At 34.3% G+C, this 16351-nt stretch overlaps 1 protein-coding gene across 1 annotated transcript in view; it reads right to left on the bottom strand.

The window, feature by feature from the left end:
* Positions 1 to 16351, bottom strand: part of LOC113857898 — a 41707-nt gene that overhangs the window by 7471 nt on the left and 17885 nt on the right. Inside the window, 17 exon segments of the mRNA XM_027490173.1 lie at positions 1807 to 1955; positions 2028 to 2134; positions 2227 to 2316; positions 2404 to 2526; positions 2650 to 2817; positions 2959 to 3075; positions 6957 to 7276; positions 10521 to 10617; positions 10706 to 11113; positions 11187 to 11448; positions 11567 to 11653; positions 11740 to 11825; positions 11942 to 12219; positions 12303 to 12719; positions 14183 to 14396; positions 14804 to 14859; positions 15698 to 15852. Of these exon segments, the coding sequence (XP_027345974.1) occupies positions 1807 to 1955; positions 2028 to 2134; positions 2227 to 2316; positions 2404 to 2526; positions 2650 to 2817; positions 2959 to 3075; positions 6957 to 7276; positions 10521 to 10617; positions 10706 to 11113; positions 11187 to 11448; positions 11567 to 11653; positions 11740 to 11825; positions 11942 to 12219; positions 12303 to 12719; positions 14183 to 14396; positions 14804 to 14859; positions 15698 to 15852 (3134 nt within the window).

The raw sequence follows: 16351 nt of genomic DNA, 5'->3' as shown, positions 1-16351 counted from the left end.
CCTTACTTTAGTCGGTCCGGGGAGCCTATTTTGATTATTTCACCAGGGGAGGGGATAGGGACGGGAAGCCTTAAACAGTATATGGGGGGTCAGAAAGGGACGACGGATTCCCCCCAACCCAAGATTCATCAAGGGGTTTAGGGGCAAGTACAGAAAGTCATAGCCCAAGTTTCAGTTCAGCCACTTCCTTCGCTAGTGATGGGACATCTAAGTCAGCAGCCGCATCTGTTCTTGTGAAGCACAAGCAGAGCCAAGGCCAATTCTACTAGTTAATTTAAACTAATAATCATCAACAGAAGAAGCTGAAGAAACTGTCTTATCTTAGTGGGACCATACTAAAACAAGAGGACTGGGTGTAAAGAAAGGAATAGATTCAAAGAAGGTGACATCAATCAAAACTAAATATCAACAAAGAGCTGAAGAGTAACACTTATAACCTTTTTGAGACTTAGTGTAACCTAAAAAAACACATTTGTGAGAGCATGGTGAGAGTTTATCAAGCCTAGGACTAAAGTTATGAACAAAGCAAGTGAACCCAAAGACACAAGGGAATAAAGGGTGAAGGGACTGGTGAGGGTATAAGACTTAGTGAGAGCATGGTGAGGGTATAACCTTTTTGAGACTTAGTGTAACTTAAAAAAACACATTTGTGAGAGCGTGGTAAGAGCTTATCAAGCCTGGGACTAAAGTTATGATCAAAGCAGGTGAACCCAAAGACACAAGGGGATAAAGGGTGAAGGGACTGGTGAGGGTATAAGATAGAGTGAGGGAGACTTGGTTTTGAAGAACTGAGAATGACTAATAAAGTAACACGCAGTAAGAACAACATCACTCCAAAAACGATGAGGAACCTGACTATGACGCAACAGAGTACAAGCAGTTTCAATAAAATGTCTATTTTTTCGTTCAGCAACCTCATTTTGTTGTGGAGTATGGGCACAAGATGCCTATAGTCGATGGGAGACTTCAACGTAAAGATTTGTACAAGAAACAATGAAAACAGAAAAATTGTTTGTTTTCGATGTTTTTTGTACAAGTATTTGAAAACGAGAAATGGAATGAAAATAAAGTGGTAATTTTGTGATTAAAAGTGAGAACATGAAATGATAATAGAAAATGTTTTTTGAAACCAAACACCCCCTTGGATTTTCAATCCCCCTAGTAAGAAATCACTATAGAAATAGAGTAAGCCAAACAATCATGCAAGACATGTAAACTTGGGCTATTCATGATTAGGATAACAATTGCTAGAATATTAGGATACATACTGTATTAAGAGTTTTATTAGATGTGCAGGAGATAAGGTTAGTATTTCATAAAAGGCATATCATCCTATTAGCAGTTATGTTGAAATAAAAAATACTAAAGAATGTTGAAGTAAATCCAAAATGGATATATGTATTAATATTTATAAATATTAAGACTATTCAAAAAAATAAAAGCAAAGGAGCAATATGCACAATCTAATATATTAGGAAAATAGAAAAGCAAGGAATCTAAGATAGTTAACTAGTTACGTTCAAGGTGTTAAACTGAAGTTGTTAAAGGTAGGGAATCAGCTTAAGCAGTAGCAGTGGGGGATTCGGATTGGTTACGCATTTGGGAATTGAGCCTTAGTTCAGTTGTAGAAAGGCGAAACCCTTCGATGGAGAATTCTCTAATTCAGTTTGTTTTGTAATTTTAATTTAATAAAACATTAAATAAATATTCTTCCTTTTTTTCCCTTTTTGGTTGTTTTATCTCTTTTATTTTAATTTGAAAATAAAAGTGAGAGCAAACAGGTAACTAACAGAGCATGTCATATACCTAAGGTGAATCCTGGAAGATTTGCCAACCCACGGGATGGATCAAAGAATACATCAAGAGATGATGAAGCCAGATCATCAAAAATAGAAACAAAATCTGGGGGAAGCAAGGGGCTTCCTTTAGCAATATATATGGCCCTCATTGTGTACCTGGAGAAGCTCTTCAATTTTCAGTCATTACATTCAATACAAATTTGAAAAGAAAGTATATTGTAAGCTTACCATGAATAATGTTGAGCACATTTAATAAATAATTCACGCATTGTTATCAGAGCATGGGTAATCAAGACCCCATTCAACTCTACAACCATATTTTTTATGGGAGGCACCTGGGAAGAGAAAAATAAGAATTTGACCAAGTAAATAAGTATAGATCATGGTTTAGAGAAGATAAAAAATTCAATGCAGAATGTTAAACAACCTTAATCACACTATGAATTAAGGACCTCAGAGCCTCCTGGGTTGAGCTATAACTTGAATGTGACTCCCCAGGGATAAAATTTGCAATGATCTAAAAAATACAGGATATATTCTGAAATATAAATTAAGTCAAAATATTTAAACTAATGGAAAGATGGCCATTAAAGAAGAAGGAAACCTTTATCGGATGGATTTCAAAATGGTCAAAGTAAAATCGCTGGCTCTCTGAGTCATTAAGAGATGTTCTCCAAAATGACACAATTTTCATTAATGTCTCCTCGTCAAGGTTCAAATCAATTGGCTACACAAAACAATGTCAAATCATGTATAGTATTGTCTTCTGACAGTCTAAAAAAACTTGAAAGCAAACAGAACCCAGAAAGAAGGGGAAAATAAGGAAAAAAAAGCTAGTGTTCAGCTTTACCTGAAGAAAAATTGATGAGTATCTAAATTGCTTAACATTGGAACTGGATGTAAGTAGAACAAAAACAATCTTCAGTACACTATCGTTTGAGTCACTGTAATCTAATTGATGTCTGCGAAGCATTGATGCAAAAGGAGCTCCATTCCACTTAAGCTCCAAATTCATGTACTGGATCAATAATAATGAGATATGAATATGATCAATATAGTCCTTAACTGCAATAATTTCCTGAGACTTTAAATAAATTAAAGGTGAATTTAATAGTATAAGTCAGTCATGCAGTTCAATTAAGCATTTTAATTATATTACCTGTAAACTGAACTGGTTATATGACTGGTGATTGTTAGAAACAGTAATCATGTGCAAATTGCCAAGCTTTGCAATTACAATTGGTGTGAAATCTTTGCATTCATTGACGTCTTCCTCCTTCAGAATAGAAGATTAGTAATATCAGTAGCAATTAACACGTGTGCAAATGTTTCAAAACAGAAAAGTGAGGTTAAAACTTAGGGAAAAAAGGCATAACCATGCCTGCTATGCTTTCATGACACTACAACTTCACACACACTTCTTTTTGTCAATTTTTGAAAATGAACCACTGATGTATTATCCATGTAAAATCCTTAATTACAGATATATGTGAAATGGCCCTCTCAATTTGTATTACTCTATTTGGATAGACAGACCTAAGAGCTTGTACAAACTATAAACTGAGAAATGCTCAGTGTGATCCGATACAGCAGGAGGCAATATGTGCCTTTTGTTCCAAAACTAAATTAGTTTATTTATATTTATGCAGTACACACATATTACTCTTAAATTTGGGCTTAAGCATAACTCAACCCAAAAAATTAGTTCGTAACTTCTTTTAAGTTCTACTTTGGCCATATCATTAGTTAATGTAAGATTTCAAAACACCCCTTCATGCTCAAAATTAGACATTTAGAGTGTGAAAATTGTAGAAATGGTTTTCCTTTTTTTAATTGCACTGAGAAAGTTGTGGGACCAGGTAACCTACACTAGAAAAGCCGTGAGACCAAGTAAATTGCACTGGGAAATCCACATGACCAAGTTAATTACACTAGGAAAACCTATGAGATCAAGTTTTTTTCAATTTTATAATCAAGGATGACTCTATGTTGGATTTATAATAGGCTTTGATACCATCTTATTTTAGGCTTGAGCTTAACTCAACCTTAAAAGCTGACTCGTAAAATAAGAATGTTTATGTCTTTATAAGTTATATTTTAGCCATATTTGTAATTGATGTAGGATCTCAACAATTACCAACCATAAATATTGCTGAGAAGAAAGAAGAAATGAGAGACATAGAATGAATCCATGTGTCTAAACTACACAGTGAAACGTATTTATATTAGAAATCGTTAATACACGAATTAAATAATGAAATATACAATTATCTAATTATTGTAATTACAAGGATATTAACTTCCCTATTTCCAACATTCCTATAGTTATATATATGCCACATTGCCCCTAAAGCTAGAGGATATAAATCATGTGTACCAAGCTTGTCATATATATAACTAATCCAAGGACTTCTTAATGATTTGGTGTAGACATTTGCTAGTTGATCATTAGAATTCACAAAGATAATGATGATGTCTCCGTAAAAGATTTTTTCTCTATTGACATGATAGTCTAAGGTGACTAAAAAACGATTGAAGACCGATAGTTTGGTCATGTGCAAAGAAAACTTTTGAAGGCGCCAATAATGATTGCATGACTCTTAGTCCAATAAAGAGAGGTCGATGGAGACCCAAAAGAAACACAGATGAAGTTATTAAAAGAGACCTTTTGATTAACCAAATTTCTGAAAATTTGGTTTTTGATCGAGTTCAATGATGTCGTGTGATCCATGAGCCGGCCTCACCTAATGATATAAGGCTTAGTTGTTTTTGTTGACGTGATAATCTATCTCAATATGTTTAGTCTTCTCATGAAAAACAGGATTTGAGGCAATATGCAAGGCTGTTTGATTATCGTAGATAAGTGACATTTGTGCAACCACCCCAAATCTTAATTATTTGAGCAATTCTTTAAGCTAAATAAGTTTACTAGACTTTGCAGCCACATTTTTCTTTTTACTTTCCAAGAAATCAAATTACCACTAATAAAGATGCAGTAACCAAATGTAGACCTCCTATTACTAGGTGATACGGCCTAATATGCCTTTGAATACCTCACTACCTCAGTATGTCCTTTATCTTTATATAAGAGACATTTTCTTGGAGCTCCTTTAATAGACAAGTATAATGAAAGGAGAACAGGCGATTATAAGTTAAAGAAACATAATGAGGAGACAAATTACGAAGAGTGTATATCTTTTGAAGAGCAATAGGGAGTTCAATCTCAGGAAATAAGTCTGAAGGGAGAGAGTGAGTGACATCAAAGGCAAGTCTAAAAGAGGCCTCCCAGGCTGGAGGTAGCACAGATGGTGACTGATGTCAACAATGATATACAAATAATGGACGCAGCAAATGAGGTTGATCTTCAAGAGTAGGAAATAAAGCTGGTGGAAGATAGTGGTAAAGAATAAAAGCAGGAGAATGTAAAGAAATAGACACAGCAGCAGAAGTCAGAGGACTAGGGATAAAGAAAGTGACATCAATTGAGACCAAATAACAACAAAGGTTGGAGAATAACACTTATAACTTTTCAAAGACCTAGTGTAACCAAGAAAGATGCATTTGTGAGAGCAATATGAGAGTTTATCATGCCAGGACAAAGGTTATGAATAAAGCAAGTAGGTCCAAAGAGACGTGAAAGTAAAGGGTGGAGAGATTGGTGAGCATACAAGATCGAGTGAAGTATTTGATTTTAAAGAATAGATTATGGCATTTTGTTAATAAGGTAACAAGCAATAAGAATATCACTGCAAAAGTAAAGAACATGACTATAACACAATAAAGTACAAGCAATTTCAATTAAATGTTTATTTTTCTGTTTAGTAACCCCATTCTATTTGGGGGTATGAGTACAAGAGGTGTGATGAAAAATTCCATTAAAAGTCCTAAAATTTTGAAAGAAAGGAGATAAATATTCACATCCTGCTGCAATCATCTTCCCCGACCTTCAGTTTTGTAGGAAAACAAAATCTTTGGTGAAAGAAATGATACAACCAAGGGAGTGAATTAGACGACCGATGGATAGTAAGTTAAAAGGAGAACCAAGGAGATAAGAGACATGATCAATGGAAAGAAACGGAAGGTAGACAGTATAAGACCTTAAGATTGTGTTTGAGACCCATTATCATAGTGATGAAGGTACCTAGATGTAAAAATAGAAAAGAAAAGAAACTTATTACGAGTAATATGATCAATGGCCCTAGAATCAAGGACCCATGAACCAAAAAAAGAAGATTGAGATGCAACAACAAAAAAATTACTCGTGCAACAGAAATAGTGGAACCACAAGCCTGATGCTTAACATACTACCGAAAGAAGTCGTTGTAAGAGGGTGGTGTAGCGACATAGTTGCTAAAATTGGAGGTATGTATCTACAGAGGGGTAATAGCAGCCATAGGTCAGTCCCAAACAGCAGTGAATAGTACTGAAAAGTGTGGAACAGTACCAACACTGCCAAATATCTGAAAACGAGTGTCATGCAATTTGAAACAAACAAACAAGGATAGATCCAAGTCGAGCAGGTCTTGGCAAGTCAGAAAGACCAAAAAATGGTAAAAAATGGCGCCAAACGCACCGCCATGTGCGGACGATAACACAGCTAGGAGAGTGAAATGTGAAATAGAGATGACACGAGTGCATGTGAGGGCCCTATTTTCTGTGATTATGTGGGGATAGGCTGATTTGGGGGTGGCGCACTCACCGGAAAAGTTTTCAGAAAAGTTGTCAGAATAGTAACCAGCAGTGGCAAACATTGACTAGAGAGGAGGAAATCTGAAAACTCGAGGAAGAGCCCAGTTTTCTAGGAAAAAAAATGCAATAGGGAGAGTGGGCCCACAAGGTAATCACAGAATAGGATTTCCTCTCATCAAGCTCTAGATACCATGTTGAGAAGAAAGAAGAACAAGAAACAGAATGAATTTGTGTCTAAACTACATAGAAAAACATGTATATATAATAAAAATCATTAATACACGAATTAAATAATGAAATATACAATTACCTAAGTACCGAAATTACAAAGATATTATTTTTCCTATTTACAACATTACTATAATTACATATTTCTTACAAATATTAAACATGGAACCACTAACTTTAATGACAATCAACAAATATTAGATGTAGATAGATTCAAACACTTAATAGAGCCCAGAATACCTGTTTAACATGTTCAAGTAGGTGAACCGCAAACTGAGAAACTCTAAATTGAATTTTTGCACACATATCAAGAACTGTATCTCTCTTGAAATTATCAGAAATCTCACAAATTCGCAAAACTCGGGTTGGACCATCTGCATATATTTCATACCCCACTTTTTCAATTTCTAGGCCAGTATGCTCACTGGAATCCTTCATCTGATCTCTTGATCTTTTGTCTAAAAGCAAATGTGTAGCCAAAACCCTCTGTTGCCCAAGTTTGTAAAAAGGTTTCCATGCTTGCACCTTATCCAACTTAATATCTCGTAATTGAAGGCTACCTACAACAAAAATGAAAAGTGCATTAGATTATAACTAACTCTTGTATCACTACGTGCTTCTGACTTCAGATGCACCAACACACTAAAACAATAGAGGACTTAACAATACAACGAAACAATGCAATCAAAGTATGCCTTCTATAAAATATTGGTAAAAGAGAAGTGCAACTAAAGGTCACGGTCACAGAAACCTTTCTCAGTGTACTTTCTGTCAAAAAGTGGAAGCACATGAATGGTTTTATGTCAAACAATCCCCCCCGCCCCCCTCTGTTCCCCAACAAAGCTGTCCTTTGGACTGGGAAATGTGGACAATGCACAGTCCCATCCTACCTTGTGCAAAAATTTAACTCTTCTTAAAAGAACAGGGACAACAACAAGGATCATAGTCTAGACTGCATGGCCACAGAAGTTGTGTGTCATGTCATGAACCATCTATCACAAAAATTTAATTCATTGGGTGAAAACACATGAATGGTAACTAACATTTTCTTATTGAATTCATAACAAGAAATTTAAGATTAGATCACTCACTTTAAGTTGCACATGTGATATTTTTTGTTTGGGAAAGCACAAAACAAGAATCACAATTTAGGTAATCATGGCCAAAAATAAAATAAAAAATTCAATTTAGGAACATTAAACACTTTAGTGGTTAATGTATTTATTAAGATAAGAAAAAACGAGAAGGCATGTGACACGGGTTGTGTATTTATATTAATAAAGATAATCACAATCTTAGTTACGTAATTAAGAAAAAATATACGGTTACCTAATTACTATAGTTACATGGATCCTCTTTTCCTAAATAACATATTCACATATATTTAACACTCCCCCTCAAGCTGGAGCATATAAATCATATGTACCGAGTTTGTCATATATGTGCTTAATACCAGGACCCCTTACAAACTTTCTACAGTTGATCATTTGAATTGACAAAGCTTACAGCGATAACTCCAGATAAGATTTTTTCATGAAAGAAATGACAATCAATCTCAATGTTCTCCGTTCATGAAAGACTAGATTCGAGGCAATGTGTAAGGTTGTCTGGTTATCGCAAATGAGTGTCATTTAAGTATCTTCTCCAAATCTTAATTCTTTAAGTAGTTGTTTTAACCATTTAAGTTCATATGTGGCCAAAGTCATGGCTAGATATTCTACTTTTGCACTAGAAAGAGAAACAACATTTTACTTCTTGGTCTTCTAAGAAATCAGATTACCTCCAATCAAAACACTATAGTCAGAAATTGACCTTTTATCATGAGAGCTTGCATAACCTGCATTAGAATATCTAACAATCTTATCATGACTCTTGTCCTTGTACAAGAGATCTTTTGCTTGAAGCTCTTTTGATATGCTTCAAGATACAAATCAATGCATCTCAATATTCTTCACAGGAAGTATTAAGGAATTGACTTACCACACTAACAACAAAAGATATGTTAGATCGAGTAATCGTGAGATAATTTAGTTTACCAACCAATCTCATCTACTTTTCTAGGTTAGCAAGGACTCCCTTTGTTTTGGTAGAAGTTTAGAATTATAATCCATAAAAGTATCCATAGATGTAGCCCCCATTAAACCTATTTTTCTAATATATCCAATACATACTTCTTCTGAGAAATTACAATATCATGCTTAGATTGTGTCACTTCTATTCTCAAGAAATATCGAAGTTTACCAAAGTCTTTTATCTGAAAATGGTAACATAAATGGTTCTTCAACTATGTAATGCTATGAAGGTCACTGCTAGTGATAACAATATCATCCATATATACAACTAGGTAAATGCATCCTTTGGCTGAGTGGTGATAAAAGACTAAGTGATTAGCTTTACTCCGAAACAACCCAAACTGTTGAACAACAATATTGAATCTACCAAACCAAGCTCTTGGAAACTGTTTAAGACTATACACGGATTTTTGAAGACAACAAACTAATCCAAAAGACTCCCCTTGAGCAACAAATTCAGGAGGATGTTGTATATAAACTTCCTCATTAAGGTCGCAATGAGGGAATGCATTCTTAATGTCAAGTTGATGAAGGTTCTAATGGCAGATGGTAGCCATGGACAAGATCAAGCAAACAGAAGTCATTTGAGCTACTGGAGAGAATGTGTCACCATAATCTAGGTCAAAGATCTTGAGTATAACCTTTTGCACACAAGATGAGCTTTAAAGCAACCATTTGACAATCAGGACCAACTTTGACAGTGTATATCTGCCTATAACCCACAACAGATTTACCTAAAGGAAGAGGAACGATATCTCAAGTGCTATTGCTATGAAGCGCACACATTTTATCAAGCATTGTTTGACGCTAAGCAGGATGTAAGAGATCTTTTGTTGTATTTTTAGAAATAGAAACCAAGAACAAAGAAAAAAGACACATATTGGGAAGAGCCGAAGATATGATCAAACAGCTTAATGAAGAGGTATTACGAGTGAAACGCATACCTTTCTAAAGTGCAATAGGAAAATCAATGTCAAATGATATGGCCAGAAGACGCACATGCATTGAAGTCAGTAGAGAGTGACATGGTATGTCAACGGTGGTCGAAGGAGGAGCTGCGGCCATCAATGGTACACCTATAACGGATGCAAAGGAAGGTCATCTAGAAGAGGTGGGAACTTCGGTGGGTGCAAAACAACAAGAACTAGTGCAGAAGGCATGACAAACTCTAGTCCTGACTCAGACATTGCAAAATAACTAAAGGAAGGAACAGACTCAAAGAAAACAACAAAGATAAAATAACACTTAAGAATCATAGAGTAACACTTATAACCTTTTTGAGAACAACTATAATCAAGAAAAAATACATTTGTGAGCATAAGCAGAAAGCTTGTCATTACCTGAACTAAGATTATGGAAAAAGCATGTGGACACAAACACACGGAGAGGTAAAAGATGCAAAGACTATTTAGGAAACAAGATAGAGTTGTAATGGATAACAGAAGAAGGCAACCGATTGATAAGATAACATGTTGTCAATATGACATCTTCCCAACAATGATGTGGGATACGACTATGTAAAAGTAGACTGCAAGTAGTTTCAATTAGTTGTCTATTTTTTCTTTCAGCAACCTCATTTTATTGAGTATAAACACAAGAAGTTTTATGATATTCATAAATTGGAAATTATTTCACCAAGATTAACTAAACCATAACTTTACCATACACAAGCACTAGTGATACTGAGAATAAATTGAAGAAAAAGAGTGTGTAACAAGGTTCAAATGAGCACCATTGATGCGGACAACCAGTCTGCGAGGACAAGTTAAATCATCCCAGACATAGTCAACACTGCATGCAGGTCCAAGAACCTCTGGCTCTAAAAAACCCTGGAAATTTCTCAAATGATGTGATGGGAAGGGAAAATTAGCCCAATGATTAAGTGAAAATACAAAACAGATGGAATTGTTATACAACCTTTTGATAGTAAGTTATTGATAGTCTATGCAAACAATTCTCAATTCGATAAGGCAGACTCCTATTTGGTGGCTTGTAGAACCTTGAAACAAGAGAAGAACCTTCTTCTACCACATGCACTGCTGCAAATTGTGTCATTTTGTTGTCTGATATCGTAACTTCATCAGTCTGTTTTCTGAATTTCAGGAAAAAGTGTCCTAATGAGGCTATACAGACTGGTCCAGACCATCCCAATCCAGGCTCATTTGTTTTAATCTGAATATATAACAAGGAATTGTCACTGGAGCTTCTGTGCTTTCTGATAAAATGCTCAAATACACTGAACTCGCTTGTCTTTCTAAATCCTTCCTTCAGCTGTAGTGGCATTCGCTGTTTGCTGTTAATGGAGATAACACCTGCCACCTCATCCTTCACAGACAGTTAAATTACTTACTGAAGGAAGATACTTACACATTTAAACCAGTATGTACTTAATACATACCTGAAAATAGCATTGGCGAACAGTAATGCATTCTTCAGATTCATTGCAAATAACATATCTTGGAACCAAAGTAACCATTTGTGATGGCACGACAATTTCTCCTGAAGAAGGACCGATAGAAACTCCAAGCTTTGTTACAGATTTAATCCCAGATCCCTCTGCTTTCTCAAAGCTTATTTCTGTGAGGCCTGATAAAGAACCCAATTCTAGCAGTGCATCAGATGTATGGTCCTCTAGCAATTTCAGTTGCACTCTTTCAGGTCTGGAAACACATAGTAAGATAAGACACGGGAAAAGTAAAGAACACAAAAACTCGAACAAATCTAGGTTACATTTTTGACATATTAAACCAATAAGTCACAGACAATAACTCATCTTACTTCAAGAACCATGAACTAGTTGATTTTGGAGGCAAACATACGCCTAGCTCCGAAGGAATGCTCAAATTTAAATTCTCTAATTCAATTCTGCATATGGAGAGCCAAACAATATGTTAAGAATGGATAAAGATGTGATTACTGTTTCTATTAACTGTCGAAAGTTTGGGAATCACCTGGATAGGGGCCACCTTTTAGTTGCAAGAACATAAATTGGAAAATCTGTATCATTCTTCATGGAATAGGATGTAAAAACAACAACCTGCAGGCAGCTCCACAGATTCAAAAGATACTAGAGTAACTGAACCAATGCATGATATAGAATTTCACACCTAGATATCAATTGCACTCAATGAAAAGAAAGGCTAGCTTAATAACCTCCAGCATTCCCCTGTTTCCACGGTACAATCTCAAGGTTGCAAAAAATTTTCCACCATCGAAGTCCAAATTTATATCCAGATATTGGACATCATTGTCCTGCTTCAGCAACTTCTTCACACAGTCCCCACTATTTACCACCCTGGAAGTTGAATTGGAAGAAGTTAGAGTAACCGTGAAGTATATAACTGCTGGATTGGCATAAAAATCAACCGTTGAACCACATGATATGATCGCCTGCTTCCCAATTTTGTCATATCCAACCAGATTTGACTGACCTTCATCATAATTAACATTTGAAGTTAATTCACAGTTAAAAGAAATACGTCATTTATATTATTTACTATATGCATTTCTTTACCTGTTTCACTTAGAATTACATCTATCTCAGAATGCAATAAATTGGTCATCCGTACAGTAGGAAGAAGATATATCTCTTTCTGCTCTAGCAACGAAACTGTTGAATTCTCATTTTTAAACGCAGTAGCAGACTTTTCAGATGCAACAGGGATATCTCTAGCAACAGTCTGAATGAGAAAATGCATATTGGCAACACACACCCCCTCAAACTTGAGGGTGCAATGTGCTGTGCTAAAGGAACACCTCACTGATTTTACAGATAATGCCTTGCGAACTCTGTAGTTTAATTTATTAAATATTCCAGATAGATGGACAGCTTTTCCACCTTTAATATAATCCGACCATTCCAAAGAAACAGAACTTTCAGAATTAATCAATTCCTCAGTTACTTTGGGTCTAAATGAAAATAAGAAGTTACCTGAAAAGTAATCATGAAACTATATCAACTCAGGAGAAAGGTTAAATGGTATAACAGAGTCTAAGAAAAGATAATGATAGATCCTTCAGAAGAAAATATATTTATCCAGAACAAACTATATATGAAAAAAATTAAACCAAAAAAATGCCTTTACCATTTTGGCCCTTAAATGTATCTTTGTAATAAAATGCTTCACCACAGACTTTTGCATTTGATCAACCATAGTAAACTGTGTATTATATAAACTGCTATTTCTTAGATATATAATAAAGTCATTCTATGAGTCTTTACCAAGAAGCTTAAGCTTATAGGAGAGTTGGTCCTACCAAGAACCTTAAGCTTTTAGGAGACTTTATCCATAACTGTTGGATATCGAGCCAAGAATAGCAATTCCCATATCAGGCTGATTCTGGAATTAGAGGAGCAGATTTTTTTGGTTAATTGTACAGCTAGAATCAAGGGATTAATATCCCTGATTATGCATAGCAGTTTCTTATTTCTTTCCTTTCCTGTATATTAGATTCTTTGTAATCCTTGATTAGGATCCTAATTTGTTGTACCCAAAAAAGGCTATTTATGCCTTTTGTATCACATATTTTTGGCAAGCAGAATAAACACTATTACAGTAACATTTACCAGAGAGATAATCAATCATCCACCGTCACTATGCTTGTGCAACTTCTGTATTGAGTTTTGATAGGAACTAATTATATTTGGGGACTTGATTGTACAAAGCAAAACTTTCAAGGATCAAATCTTATATTCACTCTTATTACTATAAATAAGAGTATCAGATTAGAAAATTGTACCACACTCTCATACCAATAATAGTACCAGTGTTATCCGCCATTCCTCTTTTCCACCACTAATCCTAAATTTATAATTCCAATTGATACCAAAGCTGATGGTTGGAGGATCGTTGTGGGATTCTTTGCGCTGAAAATTCTCATAAATACCCATTGGTTAGTTCCATAGACAGTCAGTTTAGTCAAGTTTGTTGATTGAAAAAATAAGACATGCCTGCCTATAAATAACAGAGAAAGTTAAGCAAGTGATATATTTTCATTTGAGAGAATTGGACATTTGGGCATTGGGAGGTGCAGACCCTTGAAATTCAGATGTGTGTCTATTCTGTAAATTGGGGAATAAAGATACCAGATTTTTATCAAATTCTTCACTCTTTCCAACATTTATTAATATCTGAATGGCCAAATTGAGAGAGAATACAGCATTATTACCAAGGAAAGAAGAGCCACCAATACAAACAACAGCCATTACACTATCATATTCATAATTCATATAGTAAAAAACAATGCATCAGAATAGCGAACAAATAGAAAAAGAATTGAAAAATAATACTATAATTTGTAAGTGTGAATGTATAGAATATCAGAAAGGAGAGCAGTTGTGCAAAAATGAAAGGAATAACAGTAAATAAAGTACATGTAGATGAGAGAATATACCAACACTTAAAGAAACTAAAGCCCTCTTTTCTCCCCCAGAAAAATTTACTGCATCAAACATAGCCATAGAATCATCAATAGAATCCCCTGATCTTAAAAACACAGATGCAAACTCATCTTCCTTTGGCTCAAGTAGCTGGAATTGGAGTTCCATTAAAAATCCAGTTTCGTTATGTATTCTAATCAAAGGTGAAACCACAACTGACAGACCAACCTAATAAAACAATAGCATCATTAAAGCTTATAGATGTAGATGAGACAATCTATCTCTATCACTTGGACTATAACAACAGACACATACACAGACAGGCACACAATTATTTTTACTTATATTAATTTTTTGCATACAGCATGAAATGTATTGTATTATATATAAACCTTATAATTTCATTTTAAAAAATATATATTTGTACTAATTTTATTGAATTAGTAAATTTAATATGAAAATATAATATATACACTATTTAAATAGTGTATATATTATATCATTTATTATAATATTTTAATTTTCATGCTATTTATTTAATTCTATATATTCCTTTTGAAAATTTATGTTAGCCCATTTTCTTATAAATGGAAGAAATTATCTGCATACAGACAATGAATGACATTTGCAGATACCTCTGAATTTCTAGAAATGTTAACTACAAACATTGGCCCGGGGAAAGTTCTTGAACCTGTTCATTGAATAAAGAAAACAATGAGGACAGCCTCCACAAATGTTGCATGATCTCAAATATGCGCACCAATAAATAAGCCACAATTCAACCATGGTTAGGAAATTACATTGTAATGGATGAATATAAAAGTATACCGTTTACCAATAATTCTCCATCATCAGATAATTGCATTTATATTGCATGTCACACACGATTGAAGAAAATACTGTAAGAAAATTAATATTGTTTTTTATGCCTCAAAAATTTGTGATTTTCCTATTTAATATCTCATTTTTTATTTTTTCCAAGTGAGTCTTTCATAATACATTTTTACCAAATAGTCACCTTATAATATTTATTTCCCATTAGATCCCTCTAAATATTATAAGTTTTTTTATTCCTTGGAATATCACAACTTTCTCATTTTGTCCAAATAAATATAATGAATTCTCCATTTTGTCCCCCTAAAATGAGGGGCTAAATGAAAAACTCATCATATTTAAATGAATCAAATGAGAAAAATAAAAGAAAGGGACTATTTTGTAATAAAAAAATTGAGAGACTAATTTGAAAAAATATAAGGGGTCAAATGAGAAAATCACAAATATTTTAGGAACTAAAAACTTATTTAAGCAATTAATATTTCACTGAAGGCAATGCACTGCATAAGAAATGTGATTCATATACATAGGTGGTTAGAAACCACAATGCAACGAAGAAAAAGAAAACGATTTGTTATTTATTTTCACAGGTAGCCCTAGTAACAAAAAGTGCCTCTGAATAATTCTACCGTAGACCATTTTAGGTAATCTAAGTTTAACAATGATGCATGGGAAAGAAAGTAGTTAAGAAAGACCTTCTCTAGACATAATTTGGGTTCTCCAAGCAAGAGTGTGTGTTTGTGAAAGTTGGAGATGAATAGAAGAAGTTGCAAAAGAACCAAAATCAGTAACTTGAATGGAAATGGTAGTTGCAGCTTCTGAATCTTGATTTTTGAAATCAGAGATCCTCCTGTCAGATAAAAATCACAAATTCACAACAATAAAAAATACAGGTATTCAACAACAAACATTAAAATTTTTATCTTCAATCACAAACATGCATAAGCAATAACTTAATCACACGGCACAAATCATATGCTCAGGAAAGGAGAGGAGGACAAAACAGAAAGGAAGGATGGGATCATTCGAAAATATAATCATTACATCAGATAAGCACATATGAACACAATTTTATTAAGGCCTACCATCCAATAAAATATCAACCTCAATGAAGAAAAAATAAAGATCTTGGATCAAGATCAAATTGTCAAATTTTCAATCAAATGATAGTGAAATATTACTGACTATAAAATTGAATCAGGAATATGTATGCTATGCAAAAAAATAGCAATTAGATTGTCTGGGAATAAAACTTATTTTCTTTGTCAGAAAGCCTACACTCTCCAGCACAAGAACAAGGACTGTTTGATATTTGTAATATGCCATATACATGGCAATAAACAACTATT

Source organism: Abrus precatorius, unplaced genomic scaffold (genome assembly GCF_003935025.1).
Source record: "Abrus precatorius isolate BTA unplaced genomic scaffold, Abrus_2018 Scaffold2, whole genome shotgun sequence".
Taxonomy (NCBI): Eukaryota; Viridiplantae; Streptophyta; class Magnoliopsida; order Fabales; family Fabaceae; genus Abrus; species Abrus precatorius.
This window is presented reverse-complemented; position numbering and strand designations above follow the sequence as displayed.